Source organism: Parambassis ranga, chromosome 17 (assembly GCF_900634625.1).
Source record: "Parambassis ranga chromosome 17, fParRan2.1, whole genome shotgun sequence".
NCBI classification, from domain to species: Eukaryota; Metazoa; Chordata; class Actinopteri; family Ambassidae; genus Parambassis; species Parambassis ranga.
Window position 1 is genome coordinate 5,415,746 of NC_041037.1, and position 25,869 is coordinate 5,441,614.

The following is a 25,869-nucleotide window of genomic DNA, read 5'->3' on the forward strand; positions in this document are numbered from 1 at the left end:
CGAATCTGGTTATTATTGAGCAGTACATTTATTTAACACTTTGTTCTCAACCATGTCCAAAACTACACATGTACAGTACAAGCAAATAGAACCTGTTAGGGCTTCAGCAATATCACATAACCACTGACTGAAACACATTTAAACACCAACGCCACACATCTCATCAAGGAGGAAAGTCATTCCACTCAGCGTTAAAGGTAGTTAAATCTCTGAGTATAAACTTCTTGCTTTAGAAAAGCAAAACATGCAGTCACTCATCTAAATATATGTCACTTACACATGAATGCCTTCCTGTGCTCACCTGTGTTTGCAGGTAACTGCACTGCATAAGCACAGAAAAGGTGTGAAGAGCTGAGTATAAAATGGTAGGAACATGTGCTGCATAACAATAAATGATGTGAATATTAATGTTTCCCTACCAGAAAATAAGCATGTAGAGGTGCCATATTCGTGGCGTAGACAAATCTATATTTTGCAAATCTTGGATCAACAACAGCCACTGGACTACAACCAAAGGCCTGTTCTTTGCACATTTGTCATTGTCTCATTAACTCCCAACATTTCCTGCATCCAAGGAACTATAAAATGCAACAAAGGTACAAAAGTAAAGCCAAAAATATATTTATAATATATACGTACTGTAAAATGATTTGTTTATGTATGCAACAAGGGCCAAACTAACAATAACTCCTGGATCAGGTAATATTGACGAGTTAAGCTCATGATTTCAGGAAGGTCAGGATGGAAAATGTTGTCTTCTGGGATTTAACCGAACAATTCTTGGCTTCCGTCCAGCATATATACTGTATAACACAATGCTGTATATGACCCACAGCAGTTGTAACATTATCCCTACAGTTTCTAAGGAGACCATCTGATGCCAACCACTTCTCAAGAAAATAACTGGCAGCTTCAAAATGGAATGGTTTGTCAAATGTAGTAAATGATAGGATATGTCGTTTTTGTTCTCTATGTAGAAATGTCCTCATTTAAGACTGAGAGGGTTCTAAATGTGTTTGCCTTTACTCATTCTGAGACTGGTTATCTCGAATCTGAACAGTGACAGGGTTGCCAACTGATGTGTAACCGTAGGTGCGAGTTGACACTTTGGTTTTAAAGCTTTGCTGCCCACCCTCAACTCTCTGCACCTCTGAGCAGTATGAAGGCTTCACTTCCAGGTGTGCATGGCTCACTTGGATGGGGATGCGTCTCTCCGTCCCGGACCGGGCTGTGCTGGCCTGTGGGACAGCAGATGAGAAAAGGCTGCTGGAGAGATGATCCCTAAAACGACTGAAGAAACTGCTCCTCTGCCTTGGCACCACCACATCAGGCCGGCCCACGTTGAGAAGCACCGGCTGCCCCACCGTGGACCCACCAATCTCCCTCTGAAGAACAGAGATCTCACAAGGCTTTTCACTGGAAACATGGTGAGTGTCAAAGGTGCCATACGTCTCTCCTTCTTCTGGGACATAATCCTCCAAATCCTCAAGAGTCAAAACACGATCCCCTTGTTTCACATTTACAGCCTCCTGTTTTCTGAGCAGATCATCATCTTCATCATCTGGTTCAAATATGACAGTCTGTTGATCATCCAGGTCATCGCTATCGTCTCCAGCTGGGTTGAGGACAGATGAGAGCTCATGCGGCTCTCCAGAAGCAGCTTCAGAGGCAGGATTAGTCTCCTCTTCCTCCCAGGCGAGTGGCTGGCTGCTGAGGTCTCCCTGTAGTTGCTTCACCAGCTTGTTGTTGGAGTTGTTAACATTTGGGTTTTCAAGTTGAGACCGTTTCGGTCTGGATGGAGTGACTGAGCGTTCAGACCCTGCTGGAGAGATACCTCTCCTCCTGGACAGCCTGGGAGACTTATTGACCTTGTACTCAATGACCTCCTCTACTTCAACCCACCTGGGCTTGCTCTCCATTGACCTGGCTTCGGCCCCCGCTGCCTCAGTAACATAAAGTGTTGGGATGGTCGTCTTTCTTGGAGTGGGGACCCTCCTCAGCCGGGTTGTAGGAGGCTCAGGGGTGGAGGTCTCAGAGCGGTGGGCTCCAGCAAGAGTCAGGCCAGGGGATCTGTGTCTCCTCATACGTGGGTTCTTCACCACTGTGGTGATAGTCTCCTCACTGGAGAGGAAAGAGGACATTACTACGACTGTAGACAAATGGCATTTGCATTCACAGTGATAATTAAAACTTGTAAATGGCCAGTCATCAATCACCAATATGAGTATGTGACATTAAGCTATGTAACTATAAAGGAAAGGGCGACTATTTAAAAACCCAAATGGGAGTATAGTCCAATGCACTATAATTTGTGTATGATTTACTTTAAATAAAGACAATAATAATGTAGGGTGTTTGCACAGACTGTAAACCCCCTTTTGTTTGGTCTGACCTGTGATGTTAGACCACGTAAATAAAACAGACCTTACTTCAAACCTTGAATTTAAATATAAAAGCAGTGATGAGCTGTAAGTTTGCAGTTCAACAGACAGCTCCCAGATGGAAACAGCCCATCCTTTTCATCATGCTTGTGAGAGAATTCTTTGGCATTCAGGCTTTACATACTACACAATACATATAGGAGCCAGAGAGAAAAGCAAGCACGCGCACACACACACATTCACTCACTCACACAAAGAGGCGAAAGTGCTCCCAAGTCCCTTTATGCAAAAAATATCGACAGAAATCTAGCAACTGCAGAGGAACTCCATTCTGCAACAAACACCACTGAATATTCTTAAGAGTATCATCATATCTCTGTCAGCTGGTTCTGCTTTCACTTACATGATGATGGTTTTCTTTGGTATTCTAGTCTCCTGCTCGGTAACTACAAAAGAAACAGAAGGCATCAGTTTTAATGCGCAAAGCAAGAAGATTAGCCTTAAATTAGTCTTAGTCTAAGCACAATATATGGTTGGTTTATTGGTTTATTCAGAATCTAAAAAAATATTACAAACAATGTTAATAAGAAATCAGTGCCCCTACCTTCAATGGTGATGGCTTGCTCACCAGTGCGAGCCACAGCAGAGGGAAGGACTAAATCAGCAGCACACTTGGCGCTGCCCAAGCGGTTAGACAACTGGCAACAACACAGGATATATTTTTAGAGTTCTAAATATGACTGACTGCTGCTAATTGACAACAGCTGTCTTAGAACCAATTGTAGTTGCAAACACAGTAAATAATCATGCCGAGTTCAGTTTTAGAAACTTTAAAAAATTAAATTAAAAATTGCTAAAAGTGTTAAACTTAAAAAGTGATAGGGAAAAATTTGTTTCACAGAAAATGTCTAACCAACCTCACACTCATAGTGTCCAAGGTCTCTCTCTGTTGGGTTTTTGATGACCAGAACCAGAACCCCACTGCGGAGCTCACTGTAGGTCTGATACTTCTCCTGGTCTGTCAGCAGCCTGCCATCCTTGAACCACCTGGAACAGAGATTAATGAATGTTTAACTTGTGACTCAACACATTTTGACAGATTAATGCAAAGCATTCATACCTGATCTTAGGACTGGGGGCGCTCTGTATTACACAGGTGAACTGAGAATCCTCACCGGCAATGAACACAGCATTCCTCATTTTATTCACAAAACGAGGAGGTACTGCAACAGACAAACCAGAAGTGTAGTGAAGCAGCAGAAAAGATGTTATGTTATCTGATCAATTATATATTTTAAGCAATGAATTATATGTGCAGATAAGACATCTGATATGTCAGTACATTATCAGATTGTTTACCCTGAACAGTGATTTTTCCTAGAGTACTAGCATTGCCAGCTGGGCTCGTGGCAAAGCACATATACTGGCCAGAATCATCTGCGGTCATATTATCCAGGATTAACGTGCAGGAACCATCGGGGTCCTCAATAATAATGTGATGAGGATCTGCCTCCACTGCACGTCCGTCTGCATTCAAAAAGAGACCCGATTAATTAATTAAGCAACAAATGAACATATTAAACTTTATAATGAGGACTGCTCAGACAAGTCCTAAAAGTCTTACCTTTGTACCAGGTAACTGTGGGTTTGGGTACTCCAGTAGCCTTGCAGGCCAGCTTAACAGTCTGGCCCAACTCTGCTGTGCAGTTTGCCAGAATTTCATCAAAATCAGGAGGACCTGTAAAAAGAGTTTAAGCATGAAAGACACTGTTTGAAAGTCTCAGCAATACAACTACAAATAGTGAGTTCCACTCACTCCATGCAGGCATGCTGTATCGCTGCTGCAGTTCTCTAAGGTCTCTCAGCCATGAGTTCTTGATGGTGACAGTCCGGGCCTGTAAGGTGTATTTCCTCACAGAGTCCTCACGTTCATGCCAGATCTCAAAGGCACGGTCATCACCCTCCACCGTTTCATTCACATCAATATTATTTAGCTGCAACAAAGATAATACAGCAATCATTATTATTCAGGCTGGACGACAGAAACAGAAAGAGTGATTATACTGAAGTACCTTCATCATGTTCTTGAACACATATGTTTGTGTTTCGGTGTTGCTGTCTCTCTTGGGTTTGCAGATTATACAGTAGTTCTTAAAAAGGAAGACGTGGCGGTGGTGACCTCTAGAGGATGTTCTAATTCCAGGCGCTCCCTCCCACACTTGGAAAGGTCCCTGGTGCAAGGAGAAAATAAAACATACACAGAAAATCAAACTTACACACAGTGTATCACACAACAGGCTGTAACTATTTATACTACCTGTCGAATTGGCTCTCCAAGAACTTCCAAGTTGGCAGGATAGTTCTCAATCATGGAGACGTGGTGGGTGTTCTCAGAACGCTGAGGAAGCCCAGACACCATTGCATAGGCTTCTTCGAGGAGGCAACAGTTCTGACCATTTCTGGCCTTGTTTCGAATCAGCTCCTGAAGATGTTAGAGGAGAAAAATCAGCAAAACTGCACTGATGATAATTCAGTAATGTTAATACTTGATTTGTTCTTTACCTTGAGGAAGGCCTTGTACTTCTGAATCCTCTCCAGTGGTTGCTGGAGGTAGGCGTTGATACTTCGTACAGGTGGACCTGCAGGGTCTGCACTGGCTTGCTCTTTGTCAGTGTACTCCTGTAAGAAGAACATTGAATGTAGCAATTAAACAGTCCAACAAGGAAGACCTAAGTGTTCAGGCAGTGGTGCAGCAGTAAAAGGTTTGTTCTTACCTTAAAGAAGCGGTGGACAGTTTTGTCACTGATGGCACATTCAGCCAGACTCTGACCTACAAGATACTGCAGGTACTTCTCAAAGCCCTCCTTATTCTTCAGGAAGCACATGGCTACATCATCATCTGTGTCACAGTCGTTCAGCTTTGGGAGGAATGCCCTAGAAACAAAAATGTTGTTCTTAGATCCAAACACGCACAGACACATTAAAAAAAATAGTAAAAGTAATTAAGAAAGCTTACCTGCTATGGAAGGACTTGATATCATCAATGTTTCTGAAGATGGCCGTCTTCTGGCTGGTGACCTCAGGTGGTGCATCATGGCTGTCTGCCTGCTTCTGGTGATGCATGGTAAAGAAATCCACCTCCTTGACAAACTCCGACTCTCCAAGAATCAAGTCCTGGATCAATTGGCTAGATGCACAAAATAATAGTTACAGTGTATCCTTTGCTTTGTCACTATAGATACTAAATGTGATTTACTTACACTAATTTTTTCTTGTATTCTCCCTCAGACACTTCCTCCACATTTGTTTCTGGGAGGTCACCCGCTTCAGCAGAAAGCTAAAAAAACACATTACAAACATCATGTAAACTAACTGAAGGCGATAAAACAACAAAAAAGTTGTCAATATGTATTTGAAAATCTGCTGTTATTGTTCTGAGACATACTTTGAGTTTTTTGTCCAGGTATGCAGGTGAGACCCAGCCCTGGCGGGATGGCGTAGTTTTGGTAGGTTTGGTCCGGACTAACCACTTAAGAGGATGAGCTGAGTCCAAAACCTCAACATACTGTCCCTCCTTTAGAGAGATGGAATCTTTGCTTGCTATGGTGGGATTGTAGTCAGCCGTCGCCACATAGATGTCAAACATCTAATAAAAACAAGACATATTAATGGCAGCTCACATAATGCCATTCAAATAACTCCAGCAAAAACCACTTTGTTTTTTTTTTCAGTTTTAGCCACAATAAATTAAAATGTATGATATCCACACATCTCACCTCTCCCCTGGCCTCCCCTTCATCAGACTCAGAAGAGGAGTCTGCAATGAGGGAGGGAGGCCGAGAGCGGCCATGATGAGGTGATGCAGAAGGGGTCTTAGTGTCATCATCACTGTCACCACCTGGTACGCGTAATGAAGCTGGGGCAGGAAGGATAAGTAGGCAGTCAAAGGGAGACAGATCAACTGTTGCTTAAAGTTATTTAGCTGCTGTCAGTACCGATTCCAATCAGTTTGTTGATGAATGGCTGAAATGGCTTAAATTCACATTTTAGGCAATGGCCTAAGGCTCTACTGCATCTTTTCTATTGGTATGTATTTACTTGATAATGTCAACCCTGGTAAATCATTCTGAAATTGTAACTCTAAGTAACCAACATGGAAAGGAAAAAATACACAGCAATGATCTCATTCCACAGTAATGCTTTACCAAGTATTACTACTATGTTAGTATTGTAACTGCATGCAAGTACGGACAGCAATGAGCTCCCCAAATACATGTCTGTCAGTGAGCATGTATACCAACTACAAGCAGGTGAGACTTCGTATGTCATTGCACAAACACAAAAAGAGGTGCTGACAGAGAAAAGTGTGGGATGTTTTTTTCCTGTACGTAACTGTAAGGTAAACTTAACATCTAAAGCTACAAGGTGTTTTAATGAAGAAATGAAAATTAACTGTGATGCTGATGCACTTGGGATACATACTGGTATTTTTGGGCCAAGATTTCATCCACTGGAGCACTTCATGATTCTGTAAACTGTCTGAATAACAAATTAATGATTGAGTGAGAATTTAATTGGTGTGGCTGATAAATTGATGGGTGTAAAAGTGGTTAAGAAATGTCTGTATGAAGCGATGAGAGGCTCAATATACATATAAATAAACCAAAGCATGCAGAAAAGCAAGCACTAGAAAAGCAAGAAAGGTGCCCTCTTCTGTCAGGTTCAGTGTCAATCCCAAATGTATTGGAAAAAGATATTTAGTTAAAGAAGTGTAAAAGTGATTAAAAAAATCTTTATAAAAACTAGGAAGCAGAAGGATAAGCAACCTGCAGATTTCTATTCCAACTCTAGATGACTGACAAACAGACTGTCACGTCTGACAGCTTCATCCAGCACCTAGGTGAAGCTGTCATCAACACAAAAGTTTGCCATAATGTTGGGCTGGAATGAAAACCTGTCAACATTTTAGTGGACATGAGACCGAAGTATGTTATTATGCCAGTTCACTTGATGATGGCAGAAGAGATTTTATAAATAATAATATATGATTAATTTCCATCGTAGCACCGCATGAGAGCAAGATATTAGTTGCACATGCAGATTAAGTGTCCAGAGACATTCAGCTCTTGACAGCTTTTCTGTTAGTGAAAACATTTTGTATTTTCTTATACATTTATTTAATGATTGATCTACTACTCTCCCAGACACTCAGCACCAATGTAAACAATGTAACCAAACTACCAAATTACACAGTTAAAACAAAAAATATGTTATTATTATTTATTGCTGCTAGACAAAAATTTTACTATGCCCAGGACATATAATATATAAAATATACAGAATAAAATATGAAGCTCTATAAGCAGGTCTGTAGCAAACACTTACCTTGTGTTATCTTTGCAGACACCATTTCAGTGATCTGAGAGGTGAGTTTCATGAGGAATTCCTCTGTACCTACTTCCCCAAGGTAAGGTAGTTTACCCTCTTCATGTGTGTGCAAAAAGGAAGGGATACCATAAACATTGTAAGACGTATTACTATTATTTTATGTTACTATAAATAAAAAAAATAATAAATGTCAGGGTACAAGGTGACTTACCTTTCCCTCTGCTAACCTCATCTTCTGGAGGACTAACCGTAATCCCAAGAATCCTGACAACAACAAGATTTTATTCTCATGTGTTTGAAAGTATTTAAAACATATTTTAAACACATGATTTATGAGAAAGAAAACTTACTCTGAGGGTCTGCTGTCCTTCTTAGGCTGTGGTGCTGTAAGATGAAAGGTGTGATAAATTGAAATATCTCTAGATAGCACTCTACTTAATGTTTTTAGGCTCACAAATATCTTCATTAAACATTAACATCATTTCTTACTGTCATCCACTTCTAAGTGAGCGGTGCAGATGGACTGTCCTGCTCTGTTTGTGGCAATACAAGTGTAGGCACCAGTGTACTCTGTGCCTACGTCCATCAGGATGAGGCTGTGCTGTCGGCCAGAGCTTGCCATTTTGTATCCCTTGGTGTCAGGCTTAATCCAGATGACATCCTCCTGTGATTCTTCCTTCAGCCAGGAGACCATAGGAGTAGGAGACCCTGGAAGAGTAACATGTGAGTATAAAGGAATTGGGAATTCAGCTGTAATGCTTCTAAGAAAAAGAACACAAACCTTCTACTTTGACAGACAGCGTGATGCTTGTTCCTTGTTTGACCTTCCTGTTGCTGAACCTCTCAAGGAAGCGGGGTGGCACCAGGGGCTCTTTGGAATCTGTTAAAATGTAGTGTGTAAACAAGAGCTGTGATAGTTACAGTACATTAACAAAAGTTTGTAAGACAAATATCAAATTACCTTTTTTATCTTGTGGCAACATCTCCCCAGGTCCTGTTAAAGATGAAACGGTTAATCTTTGAGCATCTGTGATGCTGCATGTATCAGTAAAATATTAGGGCATGGGTATACTTACTTAACACCATCAGGCGTGCAGAGGAATAAGCAGAACCGGCTGCATTGCTGATGTAGGCAGAATACTCCCCCATGTCCTCTTTCTTCACCTCCAGGATCTCCACTCCATGAACATCTCGCTCTGCTGACAAGAGCATTCTGTCTGATGGTCGCAGAGGGTGGCCATCTTTGAACCAGTACACTCTGGGTTTGGGGAAACCTGTAATACAGTAGATTTTAGAAGCATACTTCATGATGTCATTGTGTCACTTTACAAATAGAACAGATTAATAAACTGACCTTTTACTTTAAGATGCATCTTTGCAATAGGTGCACCTGGACTGACGTGAACATCGTGTAGCTCTTCCACAACCTGTGGTAACTGATCATCTTCAGCTACAGACTCAAAGGTTTCCGTTTCCCTACTTGAATAGGACAGAACAGGGTGTCTCTATTCAATATCTACAAACTTTATGTCAATGTTAATCTCTTGAAAATTGTAAAACACTGTCTACTCACCTGGATGCGTAGCCCTTGGCACTGATGTAGGAAGATGTCTCAGTGGCATCAGCAGCAGTGTCATAGTCTGAACTGCAAGACACTGAGGGAAACAATTTGTGTATCATACAAAATGTAGATTTCTTTTATTTACTGACAACGGAATGAAGGTAAAGCCTACTTCCACATATGATACAAAATGTGTGTGTGATGTCAAATTCACTTACTGTCAACCCTGAGTTCAGCTTTAGTTGCTCCAATGCCACTGCTGTTTTCAGCTGTGCAGCGATAAACACCCATGTCAGTGGGCAACACAGAGGTGATGATAAGTTGGTGGCAGCCCTCCTGGTCTTCATTGATCATATAATGATCATTCTCCTCCAGCAGTTTGCCGTCCTTATACCAGCGAATAGTGGGAGGGGGCTTGCCAATCACAACACAGTCAAAGCTGACTGGATAACCATCTGGAACATCTTGACTTTGTAGCTCTGTCAAGAAGACTGGGGCAGCTGGACAACAAGAGCAAACAGAAAAAGACCCAATATTAACAGTTAGTGATAAACTGAGGAGCTAGCTGAGAATATCTGTTTCTTACCTGGAACTCCAGTCATAATAGCAGAAACCTCTCTATCCTGTGTGGGGGTCTGCGTGCCATCTTGTATGTAGCCCATCTTTCTAATCCGGAGCTCTACTTTTGGAGGTCCTGCTGGAATAATGGCGGTCTCAACAGGGACCCCATGGACTGTAAACATCTCCTGGAACCTTTTAGAAGCAACCTCAGCCTCTGTCCGTGAATCAAAGCGAATATATATATACATGTCATCCTCACGGTAGGAGTGAGGATCTGGAAGGTCTCCTTCCTCTGCACTGAGAAATGATTCTTCCTCAACATCAGGTGGGAGACGTGTGCGCAACAATCGTCGGAGGCGTCTGCTCGCCTGTCTCAGTGACTCATCCATCTCGCTACCAGAGGAGCTCTCAGGCTCGCTGTCTGCACTGTAGCCCACTGTCAGGGGCCGTCTCCCTGATGATTCTCTCACTGTTCCTACAGTCACCTTACCACTGTGAGAAGCTACTCCAAACTTGTTGGTCACTTCACATGTGTACACTCCAGTGTCTTTGGTGGTGATGGCAGTAATGACCAGAGAGCAGGTACCGTCGTTATAGATGTCAATATGATGATGCTTGCCATCGGTCAGTGGCTCTCCATCTTTCAACCAGCGTACCTTCTCAGGTTTACCTTCTGTGACACATTCCAGATGTATGGTGCCATTAGGTTCTTTGGTCTGGTCTTTGAAGACCCCTTTGAAGACAGGACGCATGTCTTTGCGGGCTTTGTAGCCCTTGAAGGCAGCTTGAATCTTAATTGCTGCATCTGTGAGCTCAGGCTCATCCTCTTTACTGATCTCCATGATGTTAGTGTCCTCTGTGCACACCTGTTTTTCATCAGTCTGCTGTACTATCTTCTGTTCTGACATCTGGAATTGAGCAAAGAACTTCTCAGTGGTTAAGGACTCCACCTCACTGGTCACAGTAGTTTTGCTGCTCGTTTTGAGGTAGGACACAAGTGTGGAACCTCCAGAAACCGTCTCATCCAGAGAGCTGGTGCTGGATTCTGTCTGCTGTTTAGAGACAATGGCCTGCTCTTTCTCTGATGATTTTACATTCTCGGATGATGTAAGGTCCTTTTGTGCTGATTTGTTTTTTCCACCTTTACCATCGTCCTCAGGTTGTTCAGTAATAGAGTCAAGAGTGGGCTCTCGACTCATGCGCCGCTTCTTGGCTAATGCTTCCCATAGCTCATGGACATCACCTTCTTCAGCAGCTTCAGGGGGCAGACTAGGCTGGCCCAAGGCCTCCACCTCAGCCTGTTTTTCTTCTGCACATATTAACACACAATAGAGTTATTGTTAGTGTGTACAAGTGTTCCTAAATAATAATTCTTGGGTATATGATATGAAATCTTTCTGAATGCTCTGAAACAAACATTATCTTACCTGAGCTAATTGGTGGTGTTGTAGGTCCCTCTGTTACAAGATAAAACATAAAATTACATTCTAGAAAATATGTAGAGCTTTATTTCTTATTTCTGTGTCAACCAAGGACGGCCCAGATAAGCTTTAACAGACGTCTACTCACCAAGCTGCACAGTCTGAGGCAGCTCAACAGGTTCTCCAGTCCCAGCTCTGTTAATGCCTGCTATTCTAAACCTGTAGGCGCTCCCTGGGCTAAGATTTTCAGCCACAAATTCTGTGTTACACACAGGCTCGGAGTGACTTGGAAGCCAGAGAGCACTGTCTACCAGCCGCATCTCCACCCTGTAGCCCAGAATGGGACTCCCTCCATCATGAAGGGGAGTAAACCAGGAGAGAGTGACAGACTGTGGAGTCTTACTAAGGACCTCTGGGTCCTCTGGGGGATCAGGTACAGCTGGTAGAAAGAAGAAAACTGTGAGTAAGGGTGGACATATCATTTACAATTAGAAAGATTAAGCACTGTAATTAGAAATGTTTGCAAAACTCCTAAAACAAAGCATCAACAGCTGCATCATGGCTGTACTGTTTAATAAACACTTACTTATAATGGTGAGCTTAGCCAAAGAGAGGGCATCTCTAGCGGCAAATGTAATTTCCTGCTGGGGCAAAAGAGGCGCCTGTCTCAACACAAGGTGATAAGTACATCCATCAGCCCTCATGCCCCAGAGGTCACTGGGCTTGAGCTCAACTCCATTGGCATACCACGTCACTTCTGCCACAGGGACAGGCTCAGTCAGTTCAACACTAAACTCAACCTTATCTCCCACTGCAGCCACTTTGTCCTCCAAACCCTTCACAATGTCCAGCTGCCAACCTAATAAGGGAAAACCCACAAAATGACATGCTGTCACTATTCATGCCAGATAACACTGTGGCTACAGCTTCAATTGGATTACTCACCTTTGACAGACAGCTGGGCAGATGTGGAAGCGGTGCCAGCTTTGAAGGTCACTGTGCAACAGTCTTTAACATGTAAATCTTTCAGCAGGAGCAGATGGCGACGACCATTCTCAAATGACACAACCTCTGCATTTGGGGATTCTTTCACTGGCTTTCCATCCATAAGCCAGCAGCAATCTTTGCTCTCAGGACGAGAGAGGGCACACTCAAAAAGTGCTTCACCTCCATCGAATGTTTCTGCATTCTCCAAGCCCTGGACAATGTGAATGGGTTTGGCTGTAAAAAACCAAATGGAAAAAGAAAACGAAAATTAAAGCAGCCTTTAACAAAATTGAGTAATTTTAACAATGGACACAAATTCTGTGATGACAAATGGCCAAAGAGTTGTTCGGTGTGAGGGAGCAGAGGAGACTCCCTAAAGCTTGGTGCTTTTCCATGTGGAGGGAAGCTCACCTTCCACATAAAGTGAAGCAACCACACAGGTCCCCTCTGCCTCACAGGAGTATGTGCCCCTGTCCTCTGCGGACACACGGCTAAAGTACAAACGAGCCACATTCCAGTCCTGCTCCACTACCACCCTTCGGCCATCAGGCTGCAAAGGCTGCCCATCTTTCTTCCACTGAGCCTTGACTGGCCGAGAGTACTGGCAGATGAACTCAGCCGGCTGGTTTTCAACCACCCGAAGGTCCTCCATCTCGCTCACCACTTCGACTGTGGGATCTGAGATTGGGATCGGGGGGTTATAAGGTCAGGGCTTGGCCATAGGATATGAGGATATTAGCAAGACATGCTGACTGACGTATGGGCTTTATAACCCCCAAAGATGTTAAAAGTGTACATATGTGAGTGATATGTTTTATAGTGCAAATTTTATATGGCATGGTCCAGTATATTACAGTGTGTTTTACTGTGCAGTGTAACCAATGTATTAAGTATGTAAGCTGTCAGGGGGTCAAAAAGTCCAACAGTCAAAATTCACGCAGCTAAGATGAGATAAACTGGAGTAAATGGAGAGAAATGCCAAACTTGCAGTAAGTGTGTGATAGTTAGAGGTTTAGTGCTCGACATTAGGGCCAGTGCTTGGTAAGATGGCGAATAGAACATGAGTATTCAACAGCAGCCAGGCTGTATGGATGGGTGGAGCAGCACTTTCTTCACACAATTTATAGTCAACTTACTCTGCTAAATGAAACTTGGGTCCAATTTTCACATCACCAAAAGTATTTTTTTTTTTTTTTTTTACAAACATATAATGCTCATTGTTTTACTCAAACAAATAGGGCTACACAGTCAATCATATAATAATCACGACCATGCTTTTGTGGTTTCAGAACAAAAGAATCATTGCATCACTGCTTGTTTAAAGCAACCTTTCAGTAACTAGTTTCAGAAAGACAGATTTATCTCATTTATCAAAGTACCAGAGCAGCAGCATGGCAGCTCAATGCACCAGAAGCACCAGACAATATAGCCACTAGAAATGCTAACCTGAAAGTCCCAGGCAGACCACACCATCAGGGAATAATGACAAAGACTAGACAAATAAATCTTATCTGTGGTCATCAAGCAGGTAAACTGGTGCAGATCTTCTCTGTAAACCAATCACAACTGCAAGCCTATACATGAAACTACCATGTTGTGTAACTAAACACCTATTATAGTCAGCAATGTAGATATTACTAATGGCAGCCATGTTTAAAATGTATAAAAGTAAATGCAAATCCCTGTAAACTCAAATATAAGAAACATAATCGTGATTATCATCTTATAGTATCTGCAGCCCAAAATAGACAAAAATCTCTATGATTCAGAAAGTATATAAGACAAGCACATCTAGTCCAAAGATTTAGGTGTCAAGGAGCTACGTAGTTCATCTCTATGAGGAAATGTTGCCGTGGTGCTGCACCCAGTAGCACATTTTATTTATAAAAAAGCAAAAAAAAATCTACTATTATTATTATTATTATTATTATTATTATTATTAATCAAACTATGTTTCTCATGCATGATGTTAAAATGGAAAAACATCTGCTATTAATCTAATCTATGTAATCTAATCACAAACTTCAGAACCCTGCAGAAAATAATTCGATTTATTTGTCACTCAGAACGACACATTTGTTTTGGTCAATGTTGATTATTACACACAAATAAGATACATTAAGTATCTTATTATTTGTACTTGTTCCTTTTACTCAAAAATATTAATAAATTATGAATACTGTATTCATGTGATTCTAAGTATAAAATTAACTTCTGCAGGGCGTAAAAAAAATAAAAAAAATGCTGAAATATGGAAATATCTAATTTAATACCTTTCACTAAGAGCTTGGCTGTTGATGTTAAACTGCTAACTTTAAAGATGACAGTGCCAGAATCATCTGTGGCCAAGTTCTTTAAGGTGAGTGTGTGGATGTGGCTCTCACTCAGCCCTATCTCACTAAAGGGGCTGTTCTCCAGCAAGGTGCCATCCAGCCACCACTCCACCTTGCCAGGGGCCCTACCAGACAGCTGGCAGGAGAATGTTGCCCACTCCCCAACAAAGACATCAGTGGTCATAAGACCAGTAACAATGAAGACTTCTTTCACTGTTGAGTGAAAAAAAAAATATACATATACATGCACTCAGCTTCAAACAACTCTATTAACAAATAAAATGATGTTACATCAGAGACACAGAAAATGTACAGGTGAAGACAGCAATACTATAGGGAGGCTACCTTGCACTGCCAAAGAAGCTGTAGTGAGCTGGTCTCCAACATCGCAGGTGTAGTAGCCACTGTCTTCAGGCTCCAGGTTCCGTATACATAGCTCCTGAATACACTCTTTCTGCCTCAATTCATACTTCTTACCCGACTGGAGGACGACACCTCCTTTCCTCCACTCAACACGAACACCTGGCTTAGACAGCTGACATTGCATGGTGATATCATCACCCTCTATGGCATCCTGATTCTGGAGCTCTTTCTGGAAGAATGCTGGCGCACCTAGTGGAGAGTTTAAAAAGTTTGACATAAGATATTTAGAGAAGAACTGGCATCAGGGTTGACAAAAGAAACATCCCATAAGACAAAGTTCTACTATGATGCCAGACTGGAGGTGAGGTTCAGGGAAGTGGAGGTTCAAGAATATTTCAGAAGTCCATTTCAATCCTATTGTGGTCCAGTTTTGAATTTGGTCTACAGAAAAGGACTTTTTTCCTACAGGTCTTTACCTTGCACAGTCAATGTGACACCACACTGTGCATCTCCAGTGTCGCAGGTGTATGTTCCTGAGTCCTCAGGCACCAGGTTGTGGATGCGAAGTTGATGGAAAGCTCCATTGTTCTTTAGGTCATACTTAAGACCAGCTTGAATGGTCATGTTGTTTCTCATCCAGGTGACTTTGCCATGGGGGTCAGAGATGGTGCAGGCCAGAGTGACAGTTTCGCCCTCTAATGCCACAGTGTTGTGCGGCTTCTCTAATATTAGCACTGAAAATATGGGAAATGTAGCATTTATATGCAGTCTTTTCCCCTTCTCTACAGCTCTGACATCATCATTTAATCAGCTATATACATATACATTCAGAGTACATGCACTAATTACTATACCAAAAACTGTATGTGCTACACATTTAATTACAAAAAACAAAAAAAATGACAACATTTATGACAGTGTTATGATATAATCTAAGAAATTCTATCAAATAGCAAACTTCTCTACAGGAAACATAAATTAATTACAAGAAAACAACTCAAAAACTAGAATGATGATGATTATGATGATGATGTCAGAATAAATGGTTTAGTTGATGGAGATGGATGGCTGGATTAATGTCATCTCCTTTACCTTTGGGCTTTTCCTCCACCTGAAGACAGGCCACACTCTTCTCTTCACCCACTACGAAGGCAACGTCTCCGGATTCATCTGTGGTTACCATCTTCAGGACCAAACGGTGCACTCTGCCTTGGCAACTCATTTGATTCAGATCATTGTTTTGAAGGAGGTTGTCCCCTAGCCACCATTCACCATTGGTAACACCAGAGTGCGATAGCTCCACCTCAAAGACGGCATCCTGACCAGTGGTCACAGTGATATCACACAGTTCTCGGGTGATGCGCACATGCTCTGAGGGTGAATGGGATGATGGGAAGTCAGATCTCGCAGGTCACCATAAGGTTGAATTTGTCACTCACACAAATTGATCTCAAGGGCATGTATGTAGTGGCAACTGATAACTATAGATGGATTTACATCAATCAACTAAGCTACATAAACGTTATATGAAGCTTAAAATTAGTCCCACCACACGGCAGATCAACTCTTGTAGGTTCCATTGAGTACATTTCAATAAAGGTAAATTTAAGTCCAGTTACAACACCGAACTCAGACATATGTAACTGTGAAATACAACGGAACACGATGCTGAGAGGAAGATTTCATCCATGATAATGGGACGGATGGGATAATGAATGTAAACTTCAGAAAGGATGAAGATACAACAGACAAAGATGAGGAAGAGCTCCGTTACCTTTGACAGTCAGGGTAGCAGTGCTTTTCCTTTCTCCTGTATTGCAGGTGTATTCTCCACTATCCTCAGTGACCAGTTTGTGTATGACCAGGACGTGGCTACTAGTTTTCTGCTGCATGGTGTACTTCTCTCCATGGATGAGTACTGTTGAGCCCTTCTGCCAGGTGACCTTGCAATCAGGGCTAGAAGTCTCGCAGGACAGGGAGGCTTCGCCTCCTTCAGTGGCCTCTTGACTTTCCAGCTCCTTCTTGAATAATACTGGGGTGGCTGCCAGAGAGACCAATTTACAGGATGAATGATTTTTTATGTTTTAGAAGTGAATGGGGCTACCACAAAACACACTGCAATTAAAGGCAACATTATTTATAGCCTCAATTTCAACAACCACAGTACACCTAATGATGCACTCAGCCCACTTTAAAGTTAAATACATTACATTGATTGATTTAATATAATGAAGTGCAGTGATTAAATTAAATAGCTGAGCTGTACATAATGTATTTGTGTGTGAGTATCATAAAAAGGAATAAGGTATAAATATACAGGGCTGGAAGACATGGAAATCTGGCTTCAGAGCAGGAGTCATTTCAAGGACTGTTGCAAAAAACTGGTCACATCTAAACAAGGTATCTCTACAAAGAATGATGCAGCAGCAAGGCAACCACTGAATAAATGTCCAGGACTCACCGATTTGTGAACAATGTACACAAATAAACTGCAATACGGATGGTAAATGACAGAAAATGAAAGTGAAGTACAGCAGTGAAAAGTAGAAAAGAGATGTTTAGGTCAGGTACAATGAAAAGAGGAGTATCATGCACACTGTGCTGTAGAAATATGACTGAGAATGTGAAGGAAAGTGAAGATTTTCTCAGATGAAGAGATAAGATAAGGGAAAGGTGAAAAGAAAGTTAAAAAGTGGCCTTCAGGAAATTACTATCATTCATGCTTAGTTTTGAGAACTTGAAATGGTAGAAGGGAAAGTGTCCCTCGAGGAAGCTGATAAAGAATGACCCAAACAAATATTCATTTCTATCTCTAGAAATAAATGGTTTGATATTTCCCTCACCTCTAACTGTCAGAGAAGCAGTAGAAGTGTGGTTTCCAATAGTGAAAGTGACTGTTCCTGAGTCAGCTGTGGTGACACCTCTGAGTGTAAGGCTATGCAACCGGCCCTCGGCCCTGATCAGGTTCATTTCATTATTCTGTAGTGGGACGTCCTGGAGTTTCCACTGTGCCAGAGGTGCCTCTTCATGGGACACCAGACACTCAAAGCGTACATCTTCACCCTGATGTACAACACAACTCTCCAAGAATTTCAGTATGGTGACCTCCACATCTGTTTGACAAACACATGACAGCAGCATAAGTTTGATGAAGTTCAATTTGATCAATTTGTAACGGGTGGTTGTTAGAAGTGCCAAGAGAAGAAACACAAGGTAGAATGTGTTAATATTTATGAGGAGTGATAAAAGCAAAAACAACAGTGACAAGATCAGTGGTTCAAGTGTGTACAAACAACTGAAGTGAAGAACAGCAAAGCAGGAATAGACGAGGTGAAGAGTGACTTTTCAAATGCAGTTAAGAAGAACACAAGCAGGATTTGATAAGTTGATGAACTTCATGCTCTGGTGTTGTTTTGTGACAAGATGGTCAATAAAAGAGTGATGTAGTACAGATAGACAGATGGGACTCCAGAGGGTGCAAGCAAAGTCTCAACTAGAAACTTCCTACCCTGCACAGTGAGGACAGATGTCGTCTTCTGGCTGCCTGTATCACAGGAGTATTCTCCTGAGTCAGCTGCCTGCAGTTTATAGATGACAAGCTCAACTACAGCCCCTTCCTGTTTCAGCTGATACTTGCTGCTGGATGACAGCACCCTGTCCCCACACCTCCAGACCACAGACGCTCCTGCCTTTGTGGTCTCACAGCGAAGACTAGCACTCTCCCCTGCCTGTCTTTCAAGGTTCCGTAGCTGTGTTTTGAAAAGGACAGGCTGAGCTGTGGGTAAAATAAAGAAATGAGGACAAATGTTTAGGATAAATAAACAGAGACTAAATTTGGTCTTTAGTCTTTCACCCTCATCAAAACTACATGTAACAGCAAGCATACCCTTCACAACTAGTTGTGCAGTGCTTTGATTTTCACCAGTGTCACATGTGTAACTTCCAGAATCCTCTGGGTCTAAATCATGGATCATTAAAGTGGCCAGACGTCCTGTTTGCTTTATTTCATATTTGGCACAAGCGCAAAGACCCAGTTCTCCTTTCCTCCACTCCAAAGAAACACCAGGTTTCGAAAGCTCGCAGAGAAATGTGACACTGGATCCCTCATCACCTGTTTGGCTTTCTAGCTCTCTTGTGAAAATAACTGGAAGAGCTGATAAAGAAAAACAATCAATCAACTACAAAATGAGGAAAAGAAACAAAGAATTGTTGTGCACTGAAGTGTATAAATAAATGAATGACGTGAAAGATGGAAGACGTTGAAGATGGATGAAGACAACATGAGACGGATGGTCTCCATCCTACCATTCACTACAAGTGATGCTGTGCTTATCGTCTCCTCTGCACAGCATGAGTAGCTGCCTGTGTCTTCAGGTCTCAAATCAAAGATTTGTAGCTCATAACTCAACCCTCTTTGTTTTATCTGGTACTTTTTTCCACATGCCAGGACTTGAGTTTCTTTCTTCCACTCTACACAGAGCCCAGGTTTAGAGAGCTCACCGTACAGAGTCACACTGCCTCCTTCCTCAGCTACTACTTGGCTCTCCAGGTCTTGAATGAATACAACAGGAAGTGCTGGGGATTTAATAAATTAAAAAAAAATTGTTGTAAAAAAGTTAATACCACACTGAGATTACACTTTGCTATGTATAAATATGTTAACTTACCTCCATTAAAGCCTAAGTATGTTTGGTTTCATACATACTGCATACACACACACGACACTAATGCACAGCCAATGATCCAACAATAGCAGCTGCCAAGTATTTAAAAAAAGTCCAAAAAGACACAAACACAGGCCTCAATTATCTAAAAACAATCAACCAAAATACAGTAATATGAAAAATAACATACAAAAAATCCACCAGTGAGGGAAACAAACATTAAAAAAGGTGCCACAAAAGCTCAGCGTTGTCAGTTTCCAACTTTGTAAACTCTAGAATCAGGACAACCAGAGGATCAACAGGCAACTAATTAAGACCTCATTGCAGAGCAAAAACCACAACTGATCAAATATACGAAAAACAACCATCTAAACTGTCACAGTGTTCCCCCTAAGTTTACAGCTCTTGGAGGCGGGGGTAATATAATGGTAGAGAAACAGAGTGAGATATTAATTCACTGCCTATGTGACACTTCCAACTCACCAACCAACAAAACAAAACCTCCGAGACACAAGGACATCTGAATGCTCAAACATGCCATCAGAGTACACAGCTTCAGCTGTAACCCAGCATACAAAAACATCTGTGGGACAGAGCATCCACAAACTGTGCTTTTCAAGTTTCTCTGCATCTCCAGCACATACCTTCTTCAACTTTGTTTTTGGATTCCTGCTTCTCAGCTTCAAGTTTGGAAGTCACTGATAAAGACATATACAGGTGTAGGTTTAATTACATAGCATGGAACTTCACTTCGATCAACAGACTGTGACAAATCAAAAGCAACATGCTACACATGTTTTATAGCCACAAAGAACAACACATGGTTTCCATTATCTGAGACTGACAGCGGAGAAGCTCAACAATTCAATTTGTCAGATGGTACACATACGTAAGCCATACACTTGCTTCCAAATATAATATTGTCAAATTAGATAAAAGTCATACAGGCAAGCCACAGGCAACATAAAAGAAACATCTAAATACAACAATGACAAGTGAATAACTGAGCAAGTAGAGGAAGAACACCTGCGTGTGGCAACACAAAAAGTGAGAACATGGCGGGGACGTGTACTGCACAGCAAGGAAGCAGTAAGTCACTGAAAGCCTTATTACCTTCTACTGGTTCTTTGGTCCCCTGCCTCTGGGTGTCCTGTTGGGCTGCTGGGATGAAACACACCATACTCACACACCTCATAATCTTGCAGTACGTCTTTAACTTAAAAATAACAACCAACCAGAGCCAGCAAAGAAAATGCACATGCTGTATAACTGTGGATACTGACTCGTGTCCACAAGGTAAGAGTCAAAACAAAACTGTGAGAAAGGAGAGCGATCGGACTCAGAATCAACAAAGCCTCTCTCTCACAGATCACAGCTCATCTCTCACATCATATCAGCTGATCCAAAACAAACTGACATGAGAATAATATAAAGATTTCTCAGGAAAACAAATTACCTTCTTCTTACATTTTAGCCAACATAAAACTGATACCAATACACTTTCCTTTTCTACTCTCATGAGGTTTTTTTCCCCTGGAATTCTACATTTACAGCAGTAGCACACTGTACATGAGTATACAACAAAACCCATGCAAATGTGTTACATTACCTTCACTTCCAACCTTTGAACCTCCCTGAACCTCGTCTTTGACTGGTTGCTGTTTAGGGGTTTGTCCAGTTGTTGGCAATATTATAGCTAAAATGATTGAACACATCATCATTGGGCCCACAATTTTAAAATTTCCATGGAAAAACACCAGCTGTAGGTAACACTCAAGCCTCATCAAATGAAGCACACAGCTGATGGCAACAAATATGTCTTTATAGCAACAGCCATGCAACAATCACAGAAATTCACAGATGGTGACCGTTTAGTTTACAACAAAAAAAAGCCACAGCACAGCTCGACATTTATTCGCCACCGTTACCAGCACACACATGGAATAGAGCACCTTCAGCCAAACAAAACAAACAAAATCTGAGCAAAAACATCTTTGGCCCTGAAAGCAACAAGACATCATGTAAGCCAAATCATTAACCTGTTCTGCAGCAACAACGACTGGGCAGCCATGAAGTGATAATGATCCAAATCACGAACATTGTGTTTTTCTTTCATTCCTTAAACAACAACACTGCATTGCACATACTTATTTATCACATATATGCTACACAAACAAGCCAACACTCGGAATCTTGAGAAAATTACCTTCTACCAGTTCATTTATCTCCTGCTTCTTGTCCTTTTCTTTATCAGGTATTGATGGAGAGGTCTGAGGCACGCTGGCTGAAATATTAATGATAAACCTACAGTGTGACTGCTGCACGCAATGACATTGACAGCCTCGTTTATGACAGCCCTGTTCTAGGGGTCATTAGCATGACACCAGCACAGATTATCAAGGTTTCTATTTCTGACACATATTGTGCAGATAGCACAAGACGAGGATCAATTGACATAGCAGAAGCACACAGACCTGCTGACCAAATAAATATGGTGAACTGACAAAATATATCTGTCTATTGTCTACTGTCAACTTCACAAAGATCAGGCTCAAATATTGGGGAGACTGCAGATGGCAAAACAAACCCAACAGAGCACATGACAAAGAAAGTCACACAAGCACATTAATACTTTCCCTCATACCTTCTATTTTTTCTTTGGTCTCCTGCCTCTTAGCCTCTGGTTTAGCATCTGAAGGAGCCGTGAGCTTCACAGCTGAGAAGAAACAAGTTCAATTCATTCTTCCTATAATATAGTGAATCACATCCCCACAGCACGTCAGCTCAAAACTGGAGAATCACAAAATAAAATGCTTCAAACGTTTCAGCTTAACGCCACAAAAAGATCAGTTTGCTTCAGTGTGGTAGACAACAACTTTTACAGACGACCATCCATACAGCCGTTTGTCTGTGGCCAACACTAGCAAAAACAGACATTCACACAAGCTCAAATAAGCAACGCGAGTTACAATGACTGTGCAAAGCCAAGAAGAAGCCTTAGAAGTCTGAGAAGTGAGGAGAAATCATCTCAAGAAAAGCAAAAAGAAATCTGTCACAGTGAAAGAGTTTCAGAGGAGTTGCAGAAAAGTAATCAAGATGAGGACCTTCAACCTGTTCACACATTACAGTGTGAGAAAAAAACTCTAATGATAATGTTAAACAAAGACACAAAAAGACACAAAAACATGTATTCCTCCTAAACAGTAAATTGACAGTTGACAAACATGTTACAACATAAGTAATATTACTGTATTAAAAACAATAATATAGTGTAGGTGGTTAAATCACAAATTCTCCTACCCTTTATGTTTAGGGTGGCTGTAGTTGTCTGGTCTCCACACACACAGCTGTAGTCTCCGCTGTCTTCCGGCAACACCTCTTTGATCACAAGTTCATTCACAGAGGCCTTCTGCTTCATCTGGTACTTGTCTCCAGACTTCAGGACCTGTGTTCCCTTCTTCCACTCCACCTGGACTCCAGCTTTAGAGAGCTCACAGCGCAGAGTGATGCTGTTTCCCTCCTCAGCCTGCTGGTTTTCCAACTTCTGTTTGAATGTCACTGGTTGGGCTGAGCATTTATTAGTTGATTAGTAGTCAGTGACATGCCATGACATATTTCAATAAAAATGGAAAGACAAACACTGCCAGTATGCTCCTCCAAATGACATGTAAACTCCACAATAAAGAAGCTTAAATACCTACATAAGATTTGTTTGAAAAAAAAACTTCGTCCTACCCTTTATCTTCACGCTAGCTGTGGACTTCTGGTCTCCACACACACAGCTGTAGTCTCCACTGTCTTCTGGCACCACTTTGTTGATCACAAGTTCATTCACAGAGGCCTTCTGCTTCATCTGGTACTTGTCTCCAGACTTCAGGACGTGTGTTCCCTTCTTCCACTCCACTGAGACTCCAGGTTTAGAGAGCTCACAGTGCAGAGTGATGCTGTTTCCCTCCTCAGCCTCCTGGCTCTCCAACTTCTGCTTGAAGGTCGCTGGTTGGGCTGAGCATGTATTAGTTTGTTAGTAATCACTGGCAGTTCATAGCATAAAAGATACATATAAAAAACTGCCATCCTTAATGACATGGAATTTCACAAATCTTGACTTCTGTTGCTCTAACCACTGAAAACCGACTAACTCTGAAAATCTCCCTACCCTTTATGTTCAGGGTAGCTGTGGTCTTTTGGTCTCCACACACACAACTGTAGTCTCCACTGTCTTCTGGCACCACCTTGTGGATCACAAGTTCATTCACAGAGGCCTTCTGGTTCATCTGGTACTTGTCTCCAGACTTCAGGACCTGTGTTCCCTTCTTCCACTCCACTGAGACTCCAGCTTTAGAGAGCTCACAGCGCAGAGTGATGCTGGTTCCCTCCTCGGCCTGCTGGTTTTCCAACTTCTGCTTGAACGTCACTGGCAGGGCTGAGCATTTATTAGTTCATTAGTCAGTGACATGCTTTGACAAACAAAATAAATGCCACCAAACAATCCAAGAATACAACAGACAAATACTGACAGTTTCCAGTCCCTGTCGACATGCAGATACAGTATGTACATTTTGATCGTTATATACAGGTAGCTTAAAATCTTCTTCCTACCCTTTATGTTCAGGCTGGCTGTGGTCTTCTGGTCTCCACACACACAGCTGTAGTCTCCGCTGTCATCTGGCACCACCTTGTTGATCACAAGTTCATTCATACAGGCTGCCTGCTTCATCTGGTACTTCTCTCCGGACTTCAGGACCTGTGTTCCCTTCTTCCACTCTACTGGGACTCCAGGTTTAGTGAGCTCACAGCGCAGAGTAATGTCCACTCCCTCCTCAGACTGCTGGCTCTCCAACTTCTGTTTGAAGGTCACTGGTTGGGCTGAGTTTATTAGTTTGTTAGTAACCAGTGGTCAGCCAACACATTAATATAAAGATACATATAAAGAAGCAACAAACAGAGAAACTCTAATCCACAATGACATGCAGCATTTAAAGAGAACTTTACAACAGAGAAGATGCTCTTCCTCCTACCCTTTATCTTGAGGGCGGTTGTGGTCTTCTCATCTCCGCACACACAACTATAATCTCCACTGTCTTCTGGTACCACCTTGTTGATCACAAGTTCATTCACAGAGGCCTTCTGCTTCATCTGGTACTTGTCTCCAGACTTCAGGACCTGTGTGCCCTTCTTCCACTCCACCTGGACTCCAGGTTTAGAGAGCTCACAGCGCAGAGTAATGTCAACTCCCTCCTCAGACTCCTGGCTCTCCAACTTCTGTTTGAATGTTGGGGGCAATGCTGCACAAGCAAGTTTTCATTACTTCTCATACTTAGGTGTAATTGGTTGTTTAAAAAAACTTTGCACCCTGAAATCATACCGTTGACTTTTAAGGTTGCAGTGGTCTTCTGGGCTCCGCACACACAAGAATACTCTCCACTATCTTCCACCTTCAAATTCTTTATCTGAAGAACACAAGAGGTCTTCTCCTGCTTCATGTCAAACTTTTCTCCTGGTTTGAGAACTTCAGCACCTTTCGTCCACTGAATGTCGGTTGCAGACTTCGATAACTCACAGCGAAGTGTCACCGACTCCCCTTCTTTTTTGTCCTGGTTTTTGAGCTTCTCATTGAAACTGGCAGGCTCGGCTAAAATACAATGAACAAGGACTTGATAACATGACACAGGGTTGCACTTGATTAGAGGAGAGGATAATGGATGAGTTGAGGTGCTCCAGAAGTCCGAAATTAGACATAGTTGGGCTGATGTTACTGTTGATGATGCATACAATAGTGCACGCAATCCACATGCAAACTCTAACATCTCACGAATGTATAACAAGATAATATACTCAAGTACAAGTAACTTAGAAACATTAGCACATGCTAATCGAAACATTCCGTTTGTGGATGTGCAACAAGGACACAAATGACATTGAACATGTAACAAAGCGGTATCACACACAAACTAAAATCAATCCACTGATCGTGGAGCAACAGCTGACACTTATTTGACAACAAAAATGCATCCGTTTTGACCAGAGAAGACTAATGATTTAAATAAGGAGTAAAGGAAGCCATTTAACTGGAACAACCATCTCTAAACAGGGAAAGGTCATCACCTATCATCCATACAATGCAGGTTGGACCTAATAAGACTGACATATCACTTTCAACATGGCATGGGTCTGAAGAGAACGCAGCCGTTTTAACAAGCATTAACAGGC

General features: G+C 41.9%; 1 protein-coding gene across 18 annotated transcripts in view; it reads right to left on the reverse strand.

Moving 5' to 3' along the window:
- Positions 1-9: 9 nt before the first annotated feature.
- obscnb (obscurin, cytoskeletal calmodulin and titin-interacting RhoGEF b) overlaps positions 10-25,869 on the reverse strand; it is a 42,274-nt gene continuing 16,414 nt past the window's right edge. For 3 of the 18 annotated variants that reach the window (XM_028426856.1, XM_028426858.1, XM_028426853.1), the window contains 51 exons: positions 25,025-25,291; positions 24,678-24,944; positions 24,259-24,525; positions 23,816-24,082; positions 23,395-23,661; positions 22,960-23,226; positions 22,304-22,375; positions 21,866-21,943; positions 21,269-21,355; positions 20,773-20,820; positions 20,304-20,357; positions 18,504-18,770; positions 17,839-18,108; positions 16,770-17,036; positions 16,088-16,366; positions 15,472-15,729; positions 14,978-15,244; positions 14,573-14,845; positions 12,711-12,977; positions 12,258-12,533; positions 11,899-12,171; positions 11,461-11,751; positions 11,319-11,348; positions 9,917-11,200; positions 9,549-9,830; positions 9,343-9,424; positions 9,124-9,248; positions 8,846-9,043; positions 8,731-8,763; positions 8,551-8,649; positions 8,259-8,477; positions 8,120-8,153; positions 7,981-8,033; positions 7,767-7,865; positions 6,864-6,920; positions 6,158-6,297; positions 5,827-6,027; positions 5,642-5,718; positions 5,398-5,568; positions 5,156-5,315; positions 4,944-5,060; positions 4,699-4,863; positions 4,454-4,612; positions 4,198-4,375; positions 4,006-4,119; positions 3,741-3,908; positions 3,502-3,604; positions 3,299-3,428; positions 2,986-3,079; positions 2,785-2,827; positions 10-2,121 (listed from right to left, as the gene is read on the reverse strand). In XM_028426856.1, coding sequence (XP_028282657.1) covers positions 1,023-2,121; positions 2,785-2,827; positions 2,986-3,079; positions 3,299-3,428; positions 3,502-3,604; positions 3,741-3,908; positions 4,006-4,119; positions 4,198-4,375; positions 4,454-4,612; positions 4,699-4,863; positions 4,944-5,060; positions 5,156-5,315; positions 5,398-5,568; positions 5,642-5,718; positions 5,827-6,027; positions 6,158-6,297; positions 6,864-6,920; positions 7,767-7,865; positions 7,981-8,033; positions 8,120-8,153; positions 8,259-8,477; positions 8,551-8,649; positions 8,731-8,763; positions 8,846-9,043; positions 9,124-9,248; positions 9,343-9,424; positions 9,549-9,830; positions 9,917-11,200; positions 11,319-11,348; positions 11,461-11,751; positions 11,899-12,171; positions 12,258-12,533; positions 12,711-12,977; positions 14,573-14,845; positions 14,978-15,244; positions 15,472-15,729; positions 16,088-16,366; positions 16,770-17,036; positions 17,839-18,108; positions 18,504-18,770; positions 20,304-20,357; positions 20,773-20,820; positions 21,269-21,355; positions 21,866-21,943; positions 22,304-22,375; positions 22,960-23,226; positions 23,395-23,661; positions 23,816-24,082; positions 24,259-24,525; positions 24,678-24,944; positions 25,025-25,291 — 10,643 coding nt within the window. In that variant the 3' untranslated portion in view covers positions 10-1,022. The remainder of the gene's footprint in view (positions 2,122-2,784; positions 2,828-2,985; positions 3,080-3,298; positions 3,429-3,501; positions 3,605-3,740; positions 3,909-4,005; positions 4,120-4,197; positions 4,376-4,453; positions 4,613-4,698; positions 4,864-4,943; positions 5,061-5,155; positions 5,316-5,397; positions 5,569-5,641; positions 5,719-5,826; positions 6,028-6,157; positions 6,298-6,863; positions 6,921-7,766; positions 7,866-7,980; positions 8,034-8,119; positions 8,154-8,258; positions 8,478-8,550; positions 8,650-8,730; positions 8,764-8,845; positions 9,044-9,123; positions 9,249-9,342; positions 9,425-9,548; positions 9,831-9,916; positions 11,201-11,318; positions 11,349-11,460; positions 11,752-11,898; positions 12,172-12,257; positions 12,534-12,710; positions 12,978-14,572; positions 14,846-14,977; positions 15,245-15,471; positions 15,730-16,087; positions 16,367-16,769; positions 17,037-17,838; positions 18,109-18,503; positions 18,771-20,303; positions 20,358-20,772; positions 20,821-21,268; positions 21,356-21,865; positions 21,944-22,303; positions 22,376-22,959; positions 23,227-23,394; positions 23,662-23,815; positions 24,083-24,258; positions 24,526-24,677; positions 24,945-25,024; positions 25,292-25,869) is intronic. The other 15 variants (XM_028426854.1, XM_028426859.1, XM_028426857.1 and 12 more) reach the window with 15 other exon arrangements.